Raw genomic sequence first — 22060 nt, 5'->3', positions numbered from 1 at the left:
GCGGATGAGGCTCTCCACGGAGACCGCAGATATTGTTCACATAAATGCACCCTGTTTTTCAAATGCACTTTGTCATGTTTCTGTAATAAAGGCTTTGCCCAAAAAACACAAACAACAACAATATCGGGGGGGCATGAGCTCGCTGTGGAGGGAAACCCCTGGGTTTCCCGACACAATGAGACGGGACCTATTTCCGGTGCCGAGTGCACCCGTTTCGACGGGCACACTCGTCACGAGCCGGACGGGTCATGCCCAATTTTTCTCTCGTCCAGGGAGCTCCACTGCCACAGTGGAGGCTCCCATGGCCACAGAGAACCCTCTGGCTCGATGCCGACCGCAGTGGGAACTGTGCGGGGCATCCCCCTGGGTCCTACGCACCATAGCGAAGGGCTACAGGCTCCAGTTTGCTATGAGACCACCCGCTTTCGCAGAAGTCCTCTTCTCCGAAGCTCGTGGGCAAGCGGCAGAAGTGCTCCAGACAGAGATTCAGTCCCTGCTGGAGAAGAAGGCCGTCAGAGAGGTACCATTGACTCAGAGTCGCAGCGGTTTTTACTCCCGCTACTTCCTGGTCAAGAAAAAAGGGGGGGGGCTACGTCCGATACTGGACCTACGGGCTCTCAATCGGTACCTCAAGACCTTCAACTTCAAAATGCTGACGGCCAAGTCCCTCGTACGTTCCATACGTCCGAACGACTGGTTCACGTCGATAGACCTGAAAGACGCCTATTTTCATATTCCCATTTACCCACCTCACAGGAAATTCCTGAGGTTCGGTTTCAAGGGGAGAGTGTACGAATACACTGTCCTCCCCTTTGGGATGTCCCTGAGCCCCAGGGTCTTTGTGAAATGCACCGAGGCAGCGATTGCCCCGCTGCGGCGCCTGGGTCTCCGCGTAGCGAGCTACATCGACGATTGGCTACTAAGCGCAGACTCTGCACGAGAGGCGATGCGGAACACCACTCAAGTGGTGCTCCACATGACCTCCCTGGGGTTCACCATCAATCACGAGAAGAGTGTTCTGGTCCCCACAAGGTCGATAGACTTCATAGGCATAGCACTGGATTCAGTCTCCTACACGGCTCGACTGAGCCAAGCGAGGATGGACGCTTTCCTACAGTGCGTGACGCTGTTCAGGACGGGACAGAGGGTCCCCTTCCGAACCTGCCTAAGGATGGCCGGGCTCATGGCGTCGGCCATCTCCCTAGTACGGCTGGGCAGGCTATACATGAGACCTTTCCAGAGATGGATAAGGTCCCTAGGTGTGCCCACCAGGTGCCTGTCACGGCGAGTGACGGTATCTGCAGGCTGTGTACTCGCCCTGAAGTGGTGGTCGAACAGAGGTGTCCTGGTGGAGGGTGTTCCCCTGGGACAGACCCTTACCAGGAAGATCGTCACCACGGACGCCAGCATGTCGGGGTGGGGGGCCACCCACGACGGCAGGACGGCCAGAGGAGTGTGGCACGGAGCCATGAGGCGTGCACACATCAACTATCTGGAGCTCCTGGCGGTCTTCCTTGCCCTGCGGCACTTCAAACCGCTTATCCAGGGGTGTCACGTTCTGGTTCGAACCGACAACACCACGACAATGTGCTATATCAACAAGCAGGGAGGGCTCAAATCCCTGCGCACGTTGGCACACAGGCTACTGACATGGTGCCACGAGCATCTGCTGTCGATCACGGCCTGCCATGTCCCAGGACTCCTGAACACAGGAGCCGACCTGTTGTCCAGAGGCCCACTCCGCTACCACGAGTGGTCGCTGCACAAGGAAGTAGCAGCTCAGATATGGGCCAGATACGGCACGCCGGTGGCGGACCTGTTCGCGTCGGAAGAGAACACGAAGTGTCAGTACTTCTTCTCCCTGACAGGGTCCCCGTCTCTGGGCATGGATGCGTTGGCGCACCCTTGGCCGAGGGGCCTGCTTTACGCATTCCCTCCTCTGCCCCTGATCCCCCCCGCCCTGGCCAGGGTGAGGACTCAGGGCCTATGCATGCTACTGGTGGCCCCGGCTTGGGGGTCTTGGAGGTCGGACATAGTCCCACTCCTGTACGACCAGCCCTGGCAGCTCCCGCTGCGGAGGGACCTGCTCACCCAAGCGGGGCAGGAGATCTTCCATCCACGTCCACAGGACCTGGACCTCTGGGTCTGGCCCGTGAGGGGCTGAACCTGGATGCCGAAGGCCTGCCCCCGAACGTCATCACGACGATTCTAGGGGCGAGAGCCCCGTCTACTAGACAACGATACAACACGGCCTGGACCGTGTTCGAACGTTGGTGTGCGGCCAGACCTGTACGGGTTATCCCGTTTCAGGCTTCGGTGAGGCACATTCTGACCTTCTTGCAGGAATTCCTGGACAGAGGTCTAGGCCAATCCTCTGTGAAGGTCAACCTGGCGGCCATTTCGGCGTACCACGTGGGGGTAGACGGCAAGACAGTAGGTGAGAACCTGCTAGTCCGTCGTTTCATGGCGGGCGTTAGGCGAGCCTGTCCAGTTTCCAGATCTCTGGTCCCGTCATGGGACCTGACTCTGGTACTGGACGCCCTTTCACAGGGCCCCTTCGAGCCACTGGGGACAGTGGACTTGAAGTTCCTCACACTAAAGACTGCTCTGCTGGTCGCTTTGACGACTGCGAAGCGAGCCAGCGACATACATGCGCTTTCGGTCAACCCGAGCTGCATGAGATTCAGCGGGAACGACTCTAGAGTCTCTATTAGGCCGAGCCTCGCGTTCTTGCCTAAGAATTTCCCCTCTGGCTGCGCCCCGGTCGATCTGATGGCATTTCACCCGCCGCCTTTCTCCTCTGTGGAGGAGAGGAGGTTGAATTGCCTATGCCCGGTCAGAGCGCTGAGACACTATGTGGACAGAACTGCTCCTTTCAGGAATGGGGATCAATTGTTCGTGTCATGGGGTTCCCAAAGTAAGGGAAAACCGATAACGAAGGTAAGACTTTCACAGTGGATTGTGGAAGCCATTCGTTTGGCATATGCCGAGAGAGGAGTGGAGCCCCCAGGGGGCTTGAGGGCTCACTCTACTAGGGGTATGTCTGCATCCTGGGCGCTCGCTAAGGGTGTCCCCATTCAGGATGTTTGTACGGCGGCGAGCTGGTCGTCCCCTTCGACTTTCGCCACGTACTATAACTTGGATGTGGTGCCGTCTGCAATGGCTCATGCCGTTTTAGACGTCGCTTCCAGGTAAGAGGTGGGTTGGGTTGGCCGTCACAGGTAAAAAGCCTGTGACGTTGGTTGGGACTTGTTCAACTGGTAGGTAGCTATACGGGAGTTTATATTTCCCCATAGGGCGATTCACTGAGTGAAGGAGTTTAAAATAACTATAGGTTACTTTAGTAACCACAGTTATTTAAACGACTGAGCGAGGTGAATCGCCCGAAAGACTACCCTTCTGACTTAACTAAGCAGAAGCCAATCTGGTTAACATGGAATGACCCGTGTGGCATGAGAGGAACGTCATCACCCCGGTGGGAGGGGTGATCATGCCATGGGCGGGTAGAAGTCCCGACCAATGAAATTGTTCGTGAAGTATATGGTTTAATTCTGTGTGTTCATGCCAGAGATGGCACTCCCCATAGGGCGATTCACCTCGCTCAGTCGTTTAAATAACTGTGGTTACTAAAGTAACCTATAGTTACAAGATCTCAATGAGTTGCTCTGCGATACCTTGTGAGCTTGTAGGTCTGCTATTTGTGCAATTGGCTGGCCTTTACACAGCTCTCGCAAGAGCATGCACGCACGCACACACGCACACACACACCCTGTCTTCCTATTGGCTGGCCTTTACACAGCTCTCGCAAGTGCACGCACGCACGCACGCAAAAAAATGAAAAAAAGTATTTTTTCCAAAAAAAGTATTTTTTCCAAAAAAAGTATTTTTTCCAAAAAAAAGTATTTTTTCCAAAAAAAGTATTATTTTGAAAAAAAAGTATTATTTTGAAAAAAAAGTAATTTTTTGAAAAAAAAGTAATTTTTTGAAAAAAATGAAAACTTTAAAAAAAAAAAAACTTTAACCTCTTTTTTTTTTTTTTACTTAAAAGAAAAAACTTGAATTTTTTTAATAAAGATTTTTTTTTTTTCATTTAAAGAAAAACTTCTAAAAACACTTCTACAACTTCCACATACTTTATTCCGCTTTATGCAGTTATTTATGCTTATTCTTTTTACACATTTTTATACATTCTTTTTTTTTACTTTTCCTTCAGCTTTAATACATTTTCTACTGTACATTATATACATTGCGTCTTTTGGCGAGCCCACACAGTTTCCGTAGGGAACTGCTTTCTAGTTTCTTATTGATATGCTGGTTTTAAAATCTGTGAAACTTTGTGACTGTTGGGTCTGTGAAAAGGTCTCTAAAAAATTAAACATACATTACTAATGCATTGCATGCAATACAGTATATCGGCCAATATATCGGTCATAATTTGAATTTTTTATGACTGGTGTCGGCAGTTATGTAGCTGATGTGTCCCAATTTTATAATTGAGCCCAATTAAAAAATGTTCAAAAGTGTTTGTACTTTTTGACCAAGATTGGGATCGGACCCAAAGATCTGGCATCGGTTGGCCTCTACACAGTACCGTATGTGAAGTGGTAGAGCTGAAGACATAGCTGCTGTTCTTGGCAGATGTTCTTGGAAGATGTGATACTTTGGTTCCAGTGGTTTAACTACCCCCCCCCCCCCCCCCCCCCCAATACAACAATAAACAAGTATAATTCCTTGTACTGAATGGCCCCTTTTCCACCAGGGTTGAAATGTGCCGCCTAATATTGAACCAGTTCAGAGTGTTTCCACTAAAAATTAATTGGTTCAGAATGCCTGTTCCTAAACCTTTCAGGGATTTGTGAACCCCTTGTATTACCAGAGGCGGTACCAAAACCAGGACAAACGCAACAGTACAGTACAAGTCTGACATGCTCAACATGCACCACTCAATTGCATTGGTATAATAACAACCAGTAAGACGGCCTTAGGGCGAGAAGCCTCCGTGCACACATCCGCCTGCGTCACAGCAGACTGTTGGGCCAAAATACATTAACAACTTCATTCCGGCCATTTCAAAATAGCCGATTTTGACATTCTGCACAATGAGTACTCTACTTTTAGTACTTTAAGTACATGAAGTACATTGATGTCAGTACCTTTGTACATTTTGAAATCCGGACTTTTACTAATATTTCTATATTTCAGTTTTGAGTTTTTGAGTACACTGTGCTTCAGCACATTAGTGGACTCCTGCAGGTCACGTGATACAGGAGCTCTCATTCTACATTACATAACACCACCAAAGGGGTGTGTGTCTGTGTGTGTGTGTGTGTGTGTGTGTGTGTGTGTGTGTGTGTGTGTGTGTGTGTGTGTGTGTGTGCGCGCGCACTGACTGTGCGTGCATGCAAGGACATGTGCGACCACCACCATGCCTTGGCTCTCTCTCTCTCTCTCTCTCTCTATCTCTCTCTCTCTCTGTTAATGAGCCAATGTGTTAGTATAGCTGGTAGCTACAGTGGTGAAGAACAGGTCTCATTACAGCCAGCCAGTGATACGAACAGGAGGTGGAAATGGATAGCAGCTGTGACGAATACATCAACACGTAATGGTCTGATTAAAGCATATAGTCTAACAACAGAGCAACAGGGAGTTTATAGTTGTGTTTTCATATTGCAATTAACGTTTCTGGTAACATTTGGTAAAGATGTGTGACAGGTACTCACACACATGCACGCACGCACTTCCACGTTTGTTGTTGTGATGGGTGTATTACAAGCCAGCTTGAATTACCGTACAATTACAGTGGATTGAATAACATCTGTACATTGTTGGATCTCATCTGGTACAATAGAAACAAAATCCACTCTGGGAGTGAACAAATGTAACCAAATCCGGATTTTAAACTACACTGTAGCTGCACAGCCCCCTCTGTGTGATCCAAAAGGAAAATCAAGTAAATAGATGATTGTAAGATGAAGTGACGCTGGAGCAGTGAAACCCTGTATAATAAGATTCAAATTTCTCATTTCCTCAATGTTTTCTGACCTGCCTGAGTTTTTCAATCTTGGCATGCAGGCAGCGCAAATCCTGAATGCCAATGTAAGGTTCATCACAACTCTGTCTCAGCTCAGGTTTCCAAAGGTTTTCAGATTGTGACCCAAAAGAGAACTTGCAGTACTTACAAAAAGAGTAAAGACATCCCATTATCAAATGACCATGTAAAGATATTGCTATCTACATGCTCACAACGCATAGCAACGCATTGTGAGCTATTTTCAAATGTTTTCTTTTATAACTTATATTAATCGAAATCTACAAAGTAACTAACATTTTCATGTACATTTAGTGGCGTAAAAGTATAATATTTTCCTCTGAAGAGTAGAAGTGTGAAAATGGGAAATACTCAAGTATAAGAAAATACCCAAATTACCAAAATTACAGTATGTACAGTACTTGAGTAAATGTACTTAGTTACTTTACACCACTGCACCTCTGCCATGCATACTTGAGCTTCCGTGCACGTGCGGTTGGTGTCACTGGTGTAATCACCACCACAACATTAGTCATCAAGACCACCTGCCACATGAACCTCCTCCAGGGCTGAATAATTCCTGCCGTTAGATTTACCGCGCCGGTTCTACTTCTCACAGCTAGCCGGGGGCTTCTCCAACCGCTGGCCTCACTAGCAGGGGCTTCTCCAACCGCTGGCCTCACTATTATATTTGTGACAATTCATTGTCAACTTAAATTTGTAATCGTGACAGCCATAGACAAAGAACACCAGCAGCCACACACCCACGAACAACGGCCAGTTGTGTTTGTGCCTGCTCTGTACGACGGTGTCGCTCACAAAAGATTGCACAGATCTGCTATTTTCGCCATTGTAAAAACAGAGGACAAGTGAAACGTTATGTAGCCTGTGTTGTTACACTGTTACCGCAGCAACCAGTGCAGAGAGGTGGACGATGTCTGAATGCAAAAATCGGATCCAATCACTTGCAAATAATAGTGTGGAAAGTCAGTCAATACCAAAGAGCAGACTTCAGAAACAAATCAGATTTGCCTGCAATCTCTCAACGAAGCCTATATCATGTATCATCTCAAATCAAATTAGTCAACATTTCATAAGTCATCTCCTTTGAAGCCATTTGATGAGCTCAATGAATAGCTTTGACTTAATTAGTGGTGTATAGATAAGATCTGCATGTCTGTCTTGCGTCTAACTAGTCAAAGGAAATGTTTTGGTATTTCTACACAGAAAGATAAGGCGGATCAGAATGTGTACTGTGACTGACAAAGATACACACAGATACACAAAGGTTTCCTTTGGATATAAAGAAAACATGCAATGACATACAAGCCTACAAATATTAAACATTACACACACACACACACAGTACACATACGCACGCACAGATACACCGGGCCGGGCCTATAATATTGACGAAACTAAGTGAATATACCTTCAACTCGGAACAGATCTATCGTCAGCTGCAGATCACAACACAACAGCAAGGATCCTGGGGTGACTTATTTTCACAATCGCCTGTCCAGCCCATTCATAATCATTCTGACATCTGAGCCTTCTCTGGCCGCATATTTCATCACATCCCTTCTCGCACGCACGCACACGTTCTGATGGCACTTCACCAGCCCTCTTGCTTGTACAGTACTGCTTCAAGTGGTAGCTGCTGGCCATTGCATCCTCTGACTGTTCAGCCCTGGCTGAATGTTACCCGAGGCTACCCTGACTTAAAATCACACTGTGCTTCCGAACATAACGGACGACACTCACAGGCCAAGTCAGGCCAGATCAGTCCTCAGAGGTAGCTGATAAGCATCAGTGTCCCCGTGATGAATCACTGTGTGTACAGTATGTGTGTGTGTGTGTGTGTGTGTGTGTGTGTGTGTGTGTGTGTGTGTGTGCATCATGTGCATGTGTACGTGCGACGGTGCGTGCACAGCGAGCACAGATCCGGAGCAGATAGATACACAGTATATCAGCAGGTGCTGGGTTGGCATGCTGCAGCAGCGTGTTGTAGATAGATGGGTGGGTGCTGAGGGATGCAGTGTAACCCTATGCTAGGTGGTAAATATAGCTTGTGGCTGCTCAGTGCCGGGCCGGCCTTACAGCCAGTGATGGAAAAAGTACTCACATGTTTTACTTAAGTAAAAGTAGCAATACTGCAATCAAAATACTCAATTAAGTAAAAGTCTGGAATTCAAAATGTACTTGAGTAAAAGTACAAAAGTGTTGGCATCAAAATGTACTTAAAGTACCAAAAGTAAAAGTATGCACTATGCAGAATGTCCCATTTCAAGTTTTCAAATGTATAAAAAAAATGGAAATTGATCTATTTTCAAAAGGCCAAAATCTATCTATGTTTGTGGTTAATGTATGTTTTGTAATAATAATCAAAATCTACAAAGTAACCGGTAACTAATGTTTTTAAATAATTGCAGTGGAGTAAAAGTACAATATTTGCCTCTGAGATGTAATGGAGTAGTAGAGGTAAAAGTATTGGAAATTGGAAATACTCAAGTAAAGTACAAATATCTCAACATTGTACTTAGTGCAGTACTTAAGTACAGGTAAATGTACTTAGTTACTTTACTCTGCTCGACCTTGGCCCATCCTCCTCCTTCCCTCTATAGTCTTTCTCCTCCTTGAAGATGAGCAAGTGTGCTACTTCCTTGTGCCTATCTCCAAAAATGCATTTGAGGGTGTTTTAGAGAAGGATAGATATTTTTCTTTAAGCATCAGCAGCAGTTCTCAAACATTTGTGTTTCCATCTGAAAATATGTTGGGTCAGATTGAGCTCCACAATATTTGTGTGGTTGTCAGAATTTTCACAATGTCACAAAAAAGGTTCAAGATTGTTTCCAATTGTTTAAAAAATAGCAGCTCCATGTTGAATTCATTTTTCGTCATTTTCAGAATATCTGAAAGTGTCAAATAGGAGGAGAAGAGTGACTTATAACAGATTAACTTTCATTCGATTAAAAATATACTATGTGCAGGTTTACAAAATTACATGACAGCTAGATACCGGTATGTCTCTTGTTCAAAATCAGGTCGTATTATGAGTTGCTGGCTGGGTAATGTATACACCAGAATGTCTATGTTTTCTTTTGTTTTGTTTTAATCAATGTCTGTGATAATCCCATATGGGAAATTGACCGGACACAGAAATAAAATAAAATATGAATTTGTTCTACAACCTCACTACGCCCCAGCACTGGAACCCTGGGGGGCATCACTTTGAGAACCACTGCTTTAATAGATGCACACGTGACATGACTTGAAATTATACAATAGGACCATTTGGACACCATAGGACCCCCTGAGCCTCATTCAACCGCCACGTAAATATTCATGGTTTAAATCAATCAGGAGAACGTAGAAAAATTACAAGGTATTTACAAGGTCGCAAGGTCTTATATTGAGCAGAAGTGACACAGAGCGAGAGGTTGAACACGATAAACACAATTATACACGTATACACTCATACAAGTGGATTGATGCCTGATTCACTGTTCACTCACAACATAGAAACATGGATATTATACGGGCACACACTCACATAACATAAGTACATGCATACAAGTGCATTTGTACAGATATGGTGCACCCGGGGACATACGTGGACACTTGCATGCATGAGTGCGCGCTTGCGGGCGGGCAGACACACACACACACACACACACACACACACACACACACACACACACACACACACACACACACACACACACACACCCTTTGAAATCTGGGACACTTCTTTTAGATTGTCCTCTTAAATAAACACACACTCTTGCCTTCTCTCTCTCTCCCTCCCTCATTCCCTCGCTTCCTCCGTATTCTCACATACAAGGCGATTGTTTCATCCCTCGTCTTAAACCAAATCTAGGGCACGCTATTTACCCACATTGGGAGTGAATGCACTACCCTGGCTGTGCACAATAATGACTTGCTTAAGTCCGACATCCGGTTCATTGTTAATAGGAACTGAAGCTCATAGATCATACTCTTTGGAGATTAATACGGGTCTTTAATCAGTGCTGCGCTCTATGCCCGCAAGGCATAAGAGTGCAAAGGCCTACGCACAACTAGCAAATGTATGGTTCTGTCTGTCACTTGCACACAGCTCAGCATGGTTGGTCAGAGCTGCGAGATGGTTGGGCTTTTGCACACGGACCGTTTTAGAACCGAGGGATACACAACGGGTCTGGGTATACCTTACCTACCAGGGATACACAACGGGTCTGGGTATATCTTACCTACCAGGGATACACAACGGGTCTGGGTATACCTTACCTACCAGGGATACACAACAGGTCTGGGTATACCTTACCTACCAGCTGTAGGGATACACAACGGGTCTGGGTATACCTTACCTACCAGCTGTAGGGATACACAACGGGTCTGGGTATACCTTACCTACCAGGGATACACAACGGGTCTGGGTATACCTTACCTACCAGGGATACACAACGGGTCTGGGTATACCTTACCTACCAGCTGTAGGGATACACAACGGGTCTGGGTATACCTTACCTACCAGGGATACACAACGGGTCTGGGTATACCTTACCTACCAGGGATACACAACGGGTCTGGGTATACCTTACCTACCAGGGATACACAACGGGTCTGGGTATACCTTACCTACCAGGGATACACAACGGGTCTGGGTATACCTTACCTACCAGGGATACACAACGGGTCTGGGTATACCTTACCTACCAGGGATACACAACAGGTCTGGGTATATCTTACCTACCAGGGATACACAACAGGTCTGGGTATATCTTACCTACCAGGGATACACAACAGGTCTGGGTATACCTTACCTACCAGGGATACACAACGGGTCTGGGTATACCTTACCTACCAGGGATACACAACGGGTCTGGGTATACCTTACCTACCAGGGATACACAACGGGTCTGGGTATACCTTACCTACCAGGGATACACAACGGGTCTGGGTATACCTTACCTACCAGCTGTAGGGATACACAACGGGTCTGGGTATACCTTACCTACAGTACCAGCTCTAGGGCTGTCACAATTATAAACTTAAGTTGACAAAATTGTAACGTTACAATCTGTGTTTCTGTTTGCCTTTTAGGCTTCGTAATCACAAATTGTGCAAGGCAGATATGATACACAACTTACATATACAAAGAAATCACTGACACATTTAATAAGAAAGAAAAAAAATCCAAAAACTTTACAAAATAGAGGAAATAGTCGTAAACTGCTATTTCTGCTATTTTTGCATCTGCATTTTAACATGGAAACGATTGACGATTATGCAAAAATATTTGTGATTATCTCAAATAATTGCAATTAGACGATTATGTAATAATTTATGACAGGCCTAACCAACTCATGCGTTCCTTCACAGTAAAATGTGTTCATTTAACTCTGACAGTGCAAACATGTACCCACATGTTTACATTCTAAAAAGTTAAATTTGGAAATGAACACTGAGGATATTAGACAAGACAGACAAACAAGACAGACAGGGGTTAGCATAACAGGTCCAGTTACTCCAGGTGGAGGGGGTGAAGGGGGCATATAATGTTTGTTATCCCATTATGACATCGAGGCCCATTCTACAAATGTGTTCTAAATCCCAACAGTTTTCAGAAAAACCTATGTTTCTATATCAGTGGTGGTTGTTTTCATGTCAAGAACCATAAAATAATGGTTGAAGTGGTTAAAATGTAAAATGACAAAGATGCGGTTTTAGGTTAAACTACTTTAACAGGAAAAGAAAGCATGAGCACCCACATAAGTGCATAAGCACTTTCATAACAAAATCCCTCTAGAAATGGGAAAGGTGGAAACAGTAAAACTAGGCCTAGCCTAGAACAGTCAACTCAAAAGGTCGGTGACAAATGCTCCCTCCTCTCTCCTTCCTTGCATTCTGTGGATCTCTTGGCATGGGGCTTTCCCTGTGAAGACAGAGAGGCCTTGCCAGGCCTGCTGCCTCGTGTTGGCCTCCTTGTATATACTGTAGCATCCTTTGGCCAAGGCTATCTCCCTCTCTCTTTAATACCGTTTGCTCCACTCCGTGCCAAAAAGGGAAGGCTCCGTGCTTAGCCTGAATTGTTAATATTGCTGTGGCCTATTTGTTTGGGCAGCGCTTAATAGTCTTTGTTAGCATACTCTCACCATATTGGATGCATATGGAGTCTACTGCGATGGACTGTTCAAAGAGAATGGTCCTGGCCTGCCTGGGTGAAACACCTGGGGCAGTCTGTGCGAGCCAAATCGCCTGGCAGTGCAGCAGTGTTGATTTTGTTGACTAGAACTATGACGAAAAATGTTCCTCAACAGACGAAAAGGGAATAAAAATGAAAATAAAAATTAAGCTATGATGACTAAAACTAAATGACAATTTTGTCAACAAATAAAATTGGACAGCCAACTAGTGCTGCACGATTCTTGCTAAAATTTTGGAATGAGATCACATAGGTGTCTGAATCTAGATCGCGATCCTTTTTGATTAATCGTGCTGCATTAATCTTAATATCGTCATAACAAGTGTTGGCAATAGAACCCGCAAAGCGCAAACTCACATGCTCCAATAACCGTTTGATTTAACACTCAATCCAAAAGGTATAGCACCAAAACAAAAAGTAATTGCGGTCTTGTGCAATCAATTCATAGACATGACATGAACAATAACAACTACATTCAATATCATCACAGGTAAAAAAGAACAAAAAAGGATATCATCACAGGAAAAACATAAAGCACTGTATATTTGATATTTGATTTGAAAATGTGTGGAACCATTGTGGCTGTGGGTATTGCTCACTTTTTTCAGGTAGTTAGGCAGGTATGTGGGCACTGAGGGCATTGAGGGCAAGGTTGCATTTACAATTTTGAATGTCAATCCCATTTTCAATTGCTTAAGTCTGTCTTCAACCCGGAGCCAATTTAGACTAGCAAAATGGGTTGGAAAGAGGTGGGTCAAGAAGCTTATTCTTAAGTGACATTGGGATGCTGGAGAACCAAGAGGTGGAAGCATAGTCAAAGGAGGGCTGAATTAGAGCACGCGCAAGAGTCTTGATAGCTATGTTAACCCCTTGAACATCATTTGCCAAAATAGGCAATCTACAAGCTCACAACACATTGCGACGGGTTGTAGATTGGCTATTTTCGTTTAAGAGATTTGGTGGAAAGAAAAAGAAGAAAGACAGCGAACCTAGTTCAGAGCTGACACCAGTCAACTAAGTGTTTGGTCTAAGTGTAGAGGATTTTATGATTTATGTACATATTATTACTTTTTTATTATACCGTAGTTAGACTGATAGTTTCTTAGTTTAACTATGATCCAAGATTCTCGTGTTTACCTTGCCTACTGTAAATCGCTCTGGATTAAGAGCATCTGCTAATTGCCTACATTTAAATTGTAAATTGTGAATGATGTTTGTTTCATCAGGTCAAACTTATTCACACCCACAGACACACAAGTCACGTAATTAATAATTAGTGCGCAGAACACCACAATAGTCATCATACAATTTAATATAACTGTAAATTCTATACAAATTAACTCTTTGTGTGCTAGGTATTCATTAATTTAATTAGCCCTTCACTAAATCCTTCCCCAACCCATCCTTGTCCAATAGGCAAGTTTGCAGCGAAGAAAGCTTGACCTGCATAGCAACCGTTGCTAAACTATTTGGATTGGCATTGGACAATCGCTTTTTGGGGTGGGATTTAGTGAAGGGCTAATTCAATCGCCAGTGCCAGTGTTTTGCAAGGCGCAATGAATCCAGGATGTAAACAACCGCTGGATTCTATTCTTTTTTCCTAATCCTATCCTAACACAGCACCTCAACAAGTTATGTGTATTCTACCAGTCTTTCATAATCAGTGTTATGTATAAATGCGGAGCACTCACACATGAATTGTGAACAAGTGAGCGTTTGCAAATAACAAACATGCACGTGGTCATCGTTTACTCCCATGAAAGCTAGCAACACCGTTCACTGTTGCAATTTGGTGAATAAAGAACGGCTTTGGAATAATGTACAGTACCCCCGGGGGGGTACAGGGGTAAAGTGCCAGCCTCGCGTAGCAATCCTTTTTTTCATTTCTGACGAATCTGGTTGGCTCGTCACCACTTCGGACGTGAAGTCCTCCCACAATTGAGAGGGGCCAGACTTAAATCTGTCTGGGGCAATATGCATTGCAAAGGCAGATGAAGGCTGGCTATGCGAGGCTAGTCAAGTGCAGTGGTCACTGTGGTGTGGTGCATCAAGCTTGCAACGTGTGATGCTACGCCAACAAAATTGGACTTGTTCAGGGAGAGAAGCTGCGTGGGGAGGGTGACCTTTGTCATAGCACGTACTTCTATGGGCTGGGATGGGCCCTGTCAGTGGGGAATGTTGAGTGGGAGTAGTAGGGCGGAGGCACGACACTACATCCTCCAGGTGGGGGCTCCTCACTGGCAGCAGGTGAGACAGTAGAGTACAACAGCAGCGGGAGGAATTCATTTGTTTTTTAAGCCGTGACATATGCCGCAGTGCTGTGTCTCTCTGTGTTTGAACCGATCTGAGACAAGAAAACCCACTAAAGTCTCGTTCTGCAGTGTGAATGGCTGCAGATGATATGGTAAGTTGCAATTTGGGATTGTTTTAGCCAGAACATGGCACATGCCAGGGAACGTGCTAGTATACTTTTATGAACCTGAACATGATATGAAAGGTTAGGGAACGTGGTATATAGCATTAAAAAACAGATCATGGCACATTGAAAGCTAGCCTTGGATCAAGAATTCCATAGATATTGTATCATGTAAAACGTCAGATGAAATAACAAACAGGAGCTGGTGCCTCTTGGACCCCAACGTGACGTAGGATTACAAAATGATGTCGGACTTAAAACCTGAATAGGCTCTATGCACACATGCCATTTTTTGGAAAACTTGGGCCCCTTACCCACTTCCTTCCAGGTGATCCCAATGATACTATGAAGGCTCTGTTCCATTCTGGTCAAACGGGTGTTGCTATTGTGCATCTTGGCTCACTGGAAACAACTCTGCTATACGCCAGTGGGTCTCAAAGTATCCTTGAGTGGATGGCTCCAAATGGCCCCGTACGGGTGTGTAACTCTGAGTGTGTACAAATGGTTCAAATGGTTCCATTTGTGCCCTCTTAGAGTTATGGGGTTCCTTGAAATTAAAAAGTTAGAGAACCACTGTACACTAAATGGAACAGAGCCTTAATTAGTATCATCGGTAACACCTGTGAAGGAAGTAGGGAAGGGGCCCAGAAGTAGGAAGATTTGTCTGTGTGCATAGAGCCCATTGGCACGACTACAAAATTGGAAAAAAATAATTGGATACATGTTTCCCTTTTTTCTTTTTTTTAAGTCAGCCTTGTACTTGAGGTCATGTGATCACTCACAGTCAATGCAGCTCGCTACTCTAATCAACAGTGCGCGTTCGGGTGAAATCAGTGGGATCTCACATCAACAAAAACATCAGAGCGAGTTTCCTCCATTTCACTGTGTTCATTCATGCAGAACTGTCACTGATGATGATGACAGGGAAAAAACGCATACAGCAGTGACACATCCAGCTATCTATTACATTGTGGCTCTGCAGGAGTCTAACCATCTACAAGGGTCTGTGTGTGTGTGTGCGCGTGCGTGCGTGTGCGTGCGACTAATCTCGTAAATCACTGGAACAAATGTTTTCCATATGACGTTTATTCAATTTAAATGCAGTGTTCATTTTGTAGACTAAAACTATGACGAAAAAGGTTTGACGACTACCCTTTTTCACTGATAAAAACCAAATAAAAACAGACAAAACTAGACTAAACTGTTAGGGAGGGACTAGTGCAGAAACAATCCAGTAGAACCAAGTCATTTTATGCTTGGTTGTGTGCAGGTGTCATGCCCTGAAAATTGCAGATCTATAAGCTTTGTGAGCTTGTAGATCAGCTATTTTCGGCACGCAGCTAAGTATAAATCAAAGTTTATGACGCCTATCAAGGCCCGCCAAGATACATTTTAGTTAGTCGACTAAATCAACTGTAGCTTAAGGGCGGATTCATACTCCTATTTTACCGCTGTTTCGGCACTGTAGTGCCGACATGATTTCGGCTCGTCAGAAAGTTTCAGTAGCACCGAAGAGCCGACTTTAGGACGGTACCCGCCCCCCCCGAACCTCAAATGACGTCAAATTGTAGGCTCTACAGAGCCGAACCGACTTTTATTCGGCTCTAAAATAGGAGTATGAATCGGCCCTTAGTCGACTAAAAGTAAAACTTTATGTTTATTAGTCTATGAGCAAAACTAAATCAAAATTTGCTGTAAAAATCAACACTGTATGTACTGTATACATTTGGAGTCACACGTCATATAGATATGGCATAGACATAGATTACGAACACATGAAGTCTGAGCTCCACATTTGAGCCATGACGTTCCCATGTGGATGGTGAAATCCACATCTTTAAAGCCATTACACACAGCTAAAGGCTATGGTTATTTAACAATACGCACAATAGGTGCCATTAAAAACACTGAATGTCTTTGCCGATTACAATTTACAATCTAAAATTCTACATTGAGACTGAAAGAGAGAAAATTAAAGAGACAGACAGAGAGAGAGAGACAAGGGAAAACATACCCTCAACAGAGCGATCAGCACTTGAGTGCTGAAATGAGTACATTATTGGATGTCGCATCCATGAGGTTACATAAAAGACGAATAAGATACCCTGGAGCCATGCCATTTCTCACGCAGACACGCACGCACGCAGACACGCACGCGCACACGCATGCACCATCTCAGAATCTATTGAATTAAGTGCACGCCTGGAGGAAAGTGTGCAACTACTTTACACATGCCTATAAAGCTTAATGTTCATGAGAATAGAAACCGATACTACCGACTCATATTAACCACTTAAACCCTATATATACTGTACTTCGGTGAACGTCAAATATAAAAAACAGCAGGTCTTCAAGCCTGTAGATCTGACATTTCCAAACGTTGGTCTATTGTGACATGCTCAGTCAGAATAGGGTCAGTGGGGTTAAGGTTGTGGTTAAGGTTTAACCGCGGCTCTGACTGACCATCAGCTACTGTATCCATGTTATTGATTATCTGAGTTGTGTCCATGAGCACTTTTGTCAACCGTGTATTGGCCAAATAGCCTAATAGGGTTAATGTTTCCTTCACTCTTATTTTAGGCCTCTGTCTATGTTTTGGTTGCCAGCTAAGAGATTAAATTAAAATAAATGAATGTGATTGCTGAAATAGCTCTCCTATTTGCATTATGTGTTGTTACACATTAGTTAACCTCTTTCAACCTGGTGTCCCTGTTTTGGGCATGCCGTTATAGGTGAACAGTGTCAAAAAACATGAAAGATAAGATTGTCCGATAATCGATATCCAATATTGAAATATGTGTTCAATATACTTTGGCCATACGATGAAATACATAGAGTGTATATGGTAAACCAATCACTATTGGATATACATGTAATTTATGATTTGTACTGTATATTATTTTTGTTTGTATGTCTTAATTGTATTGTTAAGTGTGTTATGTTGCGCCCCATGTGTTGTCATGCTCAGTCATGGGGCTGTCTATTTAATTAAAATATTGAAACCAATCGCTATTGATTGACTGACTGACTGACTGACTGACTGACCGACTAACACTTTTATTGACAAAAATGCATACATTAACAAAGGGGTTAAACCAAAAACAGCTTGAGAGCATATTTCTATTGTGGTCCTTCCAGTGTAAATGCATGTTTAGTAGCAGTGTTTTGTTTCCAACATAAAACTCGAGTTACTTCCTGACTTGCCTACGTAATGGAAATACGAGTGAAATAGGACCCTGGCCACTGGCCAGACTGCAGAGTAGTAGTGAAGTGAGAAACAGGAACGTAGTGAATCACGCTGTATTTCAGGCTATATCAGAACACCTCCCCCCTACTCCCTGGGCTGTCTAGAAGTGTATGAAGCATCTCGGTTGGAAATGCAGTAGAATAGATGACCTTTGAGCGAGAGGAGGGAGTTGTAGATGCAGCATCATGCCATGCAGCACCGTTTGATTTACATCCAAAGGAGCTAATTTGCAACCATTTGTAACCAGACCAGGACTACAAGTCACACCTCCCCCCTCTCCACAAGGAGGCACCCCAAGCATTATGGTCATTGTAGGAATTCAGCAATCCAGTCAAACACACAGACTTCATTCTTTTTCTGGCCATAGGGTGCAAACAATTACTATTAACATTAAGTGACTGCAGTTTCTTCCAGTGGTGAAATATAAGTAAAGGTATCAATATACTGTACTGCAAATACTTACTGTTACAAGTAAGTAGGTAAGTCTGGAATTCAACATTTACTTGAGTAAATGTACAAAAGTATTGGCATCAAAATATTTTGAAAATAGACAATCTACAAGCTCCCAATGCTGGTGAAATGTAGTATATATGGCTGAAGTCGTTACTGTGTGTAATAATAATATTAACAAAAATCTACAAAGTAAATACTGTAGTATTTACTATTTTGTATATTCATTCTTTTGTATTTTGTATGCATTTTATTATTATTTTGTAGTATTTACTATTTAGTACTGTAGTATTGCCAAATAATTGTAGTGGAGTAAAAGTATAATATTACTTTAAGATGTAGTGAAGTAGAAGTAAAAGTACTGAAAATTGGAAATACTCCAGTAACTTGCACTTAAGTACAATAATTGAGTAAATCTACTTTTACACCACTGATTATGGCCCCTCCCTCAACTCCTCTCTCTCTCTAGAATATGTGTCGGAGATGATACAGACAGACAGATAAGGACCAAGACACACAGGGAGATGGAGGCAGAACCAATGAAGCAGAAAGGGGAAGGAGAAAAATTCCAAAAATATATCTTCCAAGTTCCAACATGACCTCTTCCTGAGACATGGCTTCAACTAGTAAACATGCTGGAAATGACAAATGCTGCCGGTGTTGTACACTGCACAATTGTGCTACTGAAATAATTTGTGTGTAAATTTTTGGAATGTTTGTTTATTAACTTTGAGAGTTTCAAAAAGGGACCCACGTCCCAAATCTGACATATCTGCCCTGTACAATTTGTGATTATGAAGCCTAAAGAACAAACAATATGTGCCAATGTTCAATTCCTAAAACACAATTAAATCATTAATCACAATTATTTGTGTGCCAGTTAATCGTCAACTTAAATTTGTAATCGTGACAACCCTATAACAGCCAGACATGTGCCAGTGTCCTAGTTCCTCAGTTTGCTCTCATCCTACTATGCCGAGGCAGATGGGACACAGTCAGAAACCCATGTTTTGTGTTGAAATAGCTTAATGACCAGAACTGGTTCCTATCCGAGAGTTTGAGCCAAAATGTCATTATTAGTCAATGATTATGGTTAGCCAGTGGCATCTATTGTTAAGTACAAAATATTTTTAATGCCTCAACTTTCTTTCATAATAATAATAATAATAATAATTACTCTGCCAAGCTTTCACCCAGGCCTTTGCTACACCATTGCTTCCATCCATAAATCTAGATTACTTTACGAACGGTAGGGCTGCTTCACTCATGATTCGTCTTGCTGTGAGACCAAGAGTAAATTCCAGTATGCAGATAATTGCAGTGAATCAGTGAATGAATCATTATTACAATAGCACTACCAACTCCTATCCCTACCCAAGCTGCACAGTCACTGACTCTCTGTCTAATACTGTACGTCAGACAAAGACAGCATATACTGTAGACAGCTTATACAATTGCACAATTATTAGGGAAGTAGACATCACAAAAAATAAAGTACACGAGTAAACAAACAACATATGATTCAGACCCTATTGAACCAAGGCATTTGTCTTTATCTGAGCTATGCATTAATTGATTTTATTCATTAATTCATTCTCAATAAAAATGCATGCGAGATTGACTTACTGCAGCAACGAAATGCTAGATATAGTTTTATATGTGGTAGTTGGGTACAGTAAGGAGGAAAAGGGGGGTACTGGAGCAAACAAAAGTTTTGAGCACCCACGAACTGTAACTATAGGCACATACTTTCCCTGATGAAGACTCTGTTCGAGTCGAAACATGTTGGCTTATTTTAACTTTTCTAAATAAAGTACATTTATTTTTACCCACCCTCTCCTCATTTTCTTAACCTTTTGAGTGCTTGGATCGCTGCCTTTTCTTTAGTGTAACTAGGTTCCCTTTGATAGACACACACACACACACACACACACACACAGACACACACACACACACACACAATGTAAATATGTGCCAGTCAATTATGACGCCAGCTAAAGCTCCCAAGATCAGATACAATATGCATACTGTATGTACACGCACCACTGTAGCTATAGAGCATACTTCTTAGTCTACACATCCATTTCAGGCTCACATACAAAACAGAATATTTTACAGTAACTTAAGGCTTTGTCATGAAGAATGACGAAGAGGAGGAGAAAGCAGGAGGGAATTCAATGTTTGTAACGACGACAGCAGGTGCCCAGACTGCCTTCCTGCACTCATAACCCGGTGGGGAGCATTTTCAATGTCGTCAGTCTGCGTGTCCATTTTCAAATCAACATCAATGCAACACACGTTACTAACACAAACACTGACATAATCCTTAGCCTGTGACGTCAAATCAGTCGTGTTGCGTCAAAGGGCGTACACTTCCGCATTTTGCAGGCGAAATTCACAGACATAGGGTATTCCCCCCCATACATGATCTCACATCAAAACAATAGGAATCAGGTTCAGAATCAGCGAAGTTGTACCATTTACAAACTACTAAACACACGGATGTGAAGAAATGGATACCTCCATTTTAATCGTGCACCTCTCCTTGCACCCCCCCCCCCCCCCCACCATATTGGGGGGGGGTAGTCCAGAGCAAAGAGGACGATGTCCTCCTCTAGTGGAAGAAAATAAACTTGTGGGTCATGCTAGAAGGGATGTCATTAGAATGCAAGGAAGGGTGGCATTCGAAAAATATCAGGGAGTGCTCATCTCCGTACGTACAAGACGGATGTGAGTGGTATGCACGTCCCAAAAATGATAATAAATCCCCCCCCCAAAAAAACCTTGCCCACAATTCCTTAATAAGGACATTCCCTCACACCACCATGAGCATAGTCATCGTCGCAAGCATCCTTATCATCATTCCCCCAGAGCTAAATGTCTGACCAAGCGAACACAACCTGTTCCAGATCAAATGTGCACGATTGGTTTCTCACACACACACACACACACACACACACACACACACACACACACTTAACACACACATACGCAGACTATAGCTGCAAATTCATACAATTGTGTGAATGCACCCTAACCAAAATCTTCCACAACAGATGGAGGGCGGAAGATTGGAAGGGACAGTAGGTGTGTGCATGTGCGTGTGTCAATGCGTTGCGCGCATGTGTGTGTGTGTGTGTGTGTGTGTGTGCACGTGCATGCGCGTGCGTGCGGGCACACACACACACACACACACACACTCACGCGTAAGCGCAATAGAGGTAAATGGAATAAATAATACCCAGCCTGCCCTGCTTTCAGAGGCAGCCGGCCAGTCATACCTTGCGCCTGCGATCCCGGGATTTATTCCTCCTCTTCTCCTTGGCCTCCTCCTTCTCCCTCAGCTCGGCCGCGGCAGCTCCCGCGATGTCCGCCTTCTTGCGGAGCTGCTTGGCGGCTTGCGCCATGATGCCGTCGCTACTCCTCCTCCTCCTGCCTCTACTGCTGCTGCTGTGTCTGCGGTCGCCGTAGTTCCTCCGGCCCGCCTCCTCCCGTTGGCCCTAATAGCACCGGCCGTTGTCGTCCCCGTGCTGTGTCCCTCTGTCGTTTCCCTGAGAACACCACCCCCCCTCCCAAACGCTGTAGCACCTCTAGCCTTGGTGGCCACCACTGCTTGAGTGTACGCGAGGGAGGGTGACGGCAGCGGCAAGTCTGTGCCTTGACGTGAGTGTGTGTGTATATGTGTGTGTGAGAGGTAGAGAGAGAGTGGGGGAG

The 22060-nt window shown here is 44.1% G+C and overlaps 1 protein-coding gene across 1 annotated transcript in view; it reads right to left on the bottom strand.

The window, feature by feature from the left end:
• The window catches only part of LOC308309649 (uncharacterized protein), a gene marked incomplete at its 3' end in the record, with an annotated part of 131007 nt that extends 109250 nt beyond the window's left edge, over positions 1-21757 (bottom strand). The window contains exon 1 of the mRNA XM_080755559.1: positions 21628-21757. Coding sequence (XP_080611685.1) covers positions 21628-21753 — 126 coding nt within the window. The 5' untranslated portion in view covers positions 21754-21757. The remainder of the gene's footprint in view (positions 1-21627) is intronic.
• Positions 21758-22060: the final 303 nt, after the last annotated feature.

The sequence above is a fragment of the Protomyctophum bolini genome, assembly GCF_963924005.1.
Source record: "Protomyctophum bolini genome assembly, chromosome: 22".
Taxonomy (NCBI): Eukaryota; Metazoa; Chordata; class Actinopteri; order Myctophiformes; family Myctophidae; genus Protomyctophum; species Protomyctophum bolini.
This window is presented reverse-complemented; position numbering and strand designations above follow the sequence as displayed.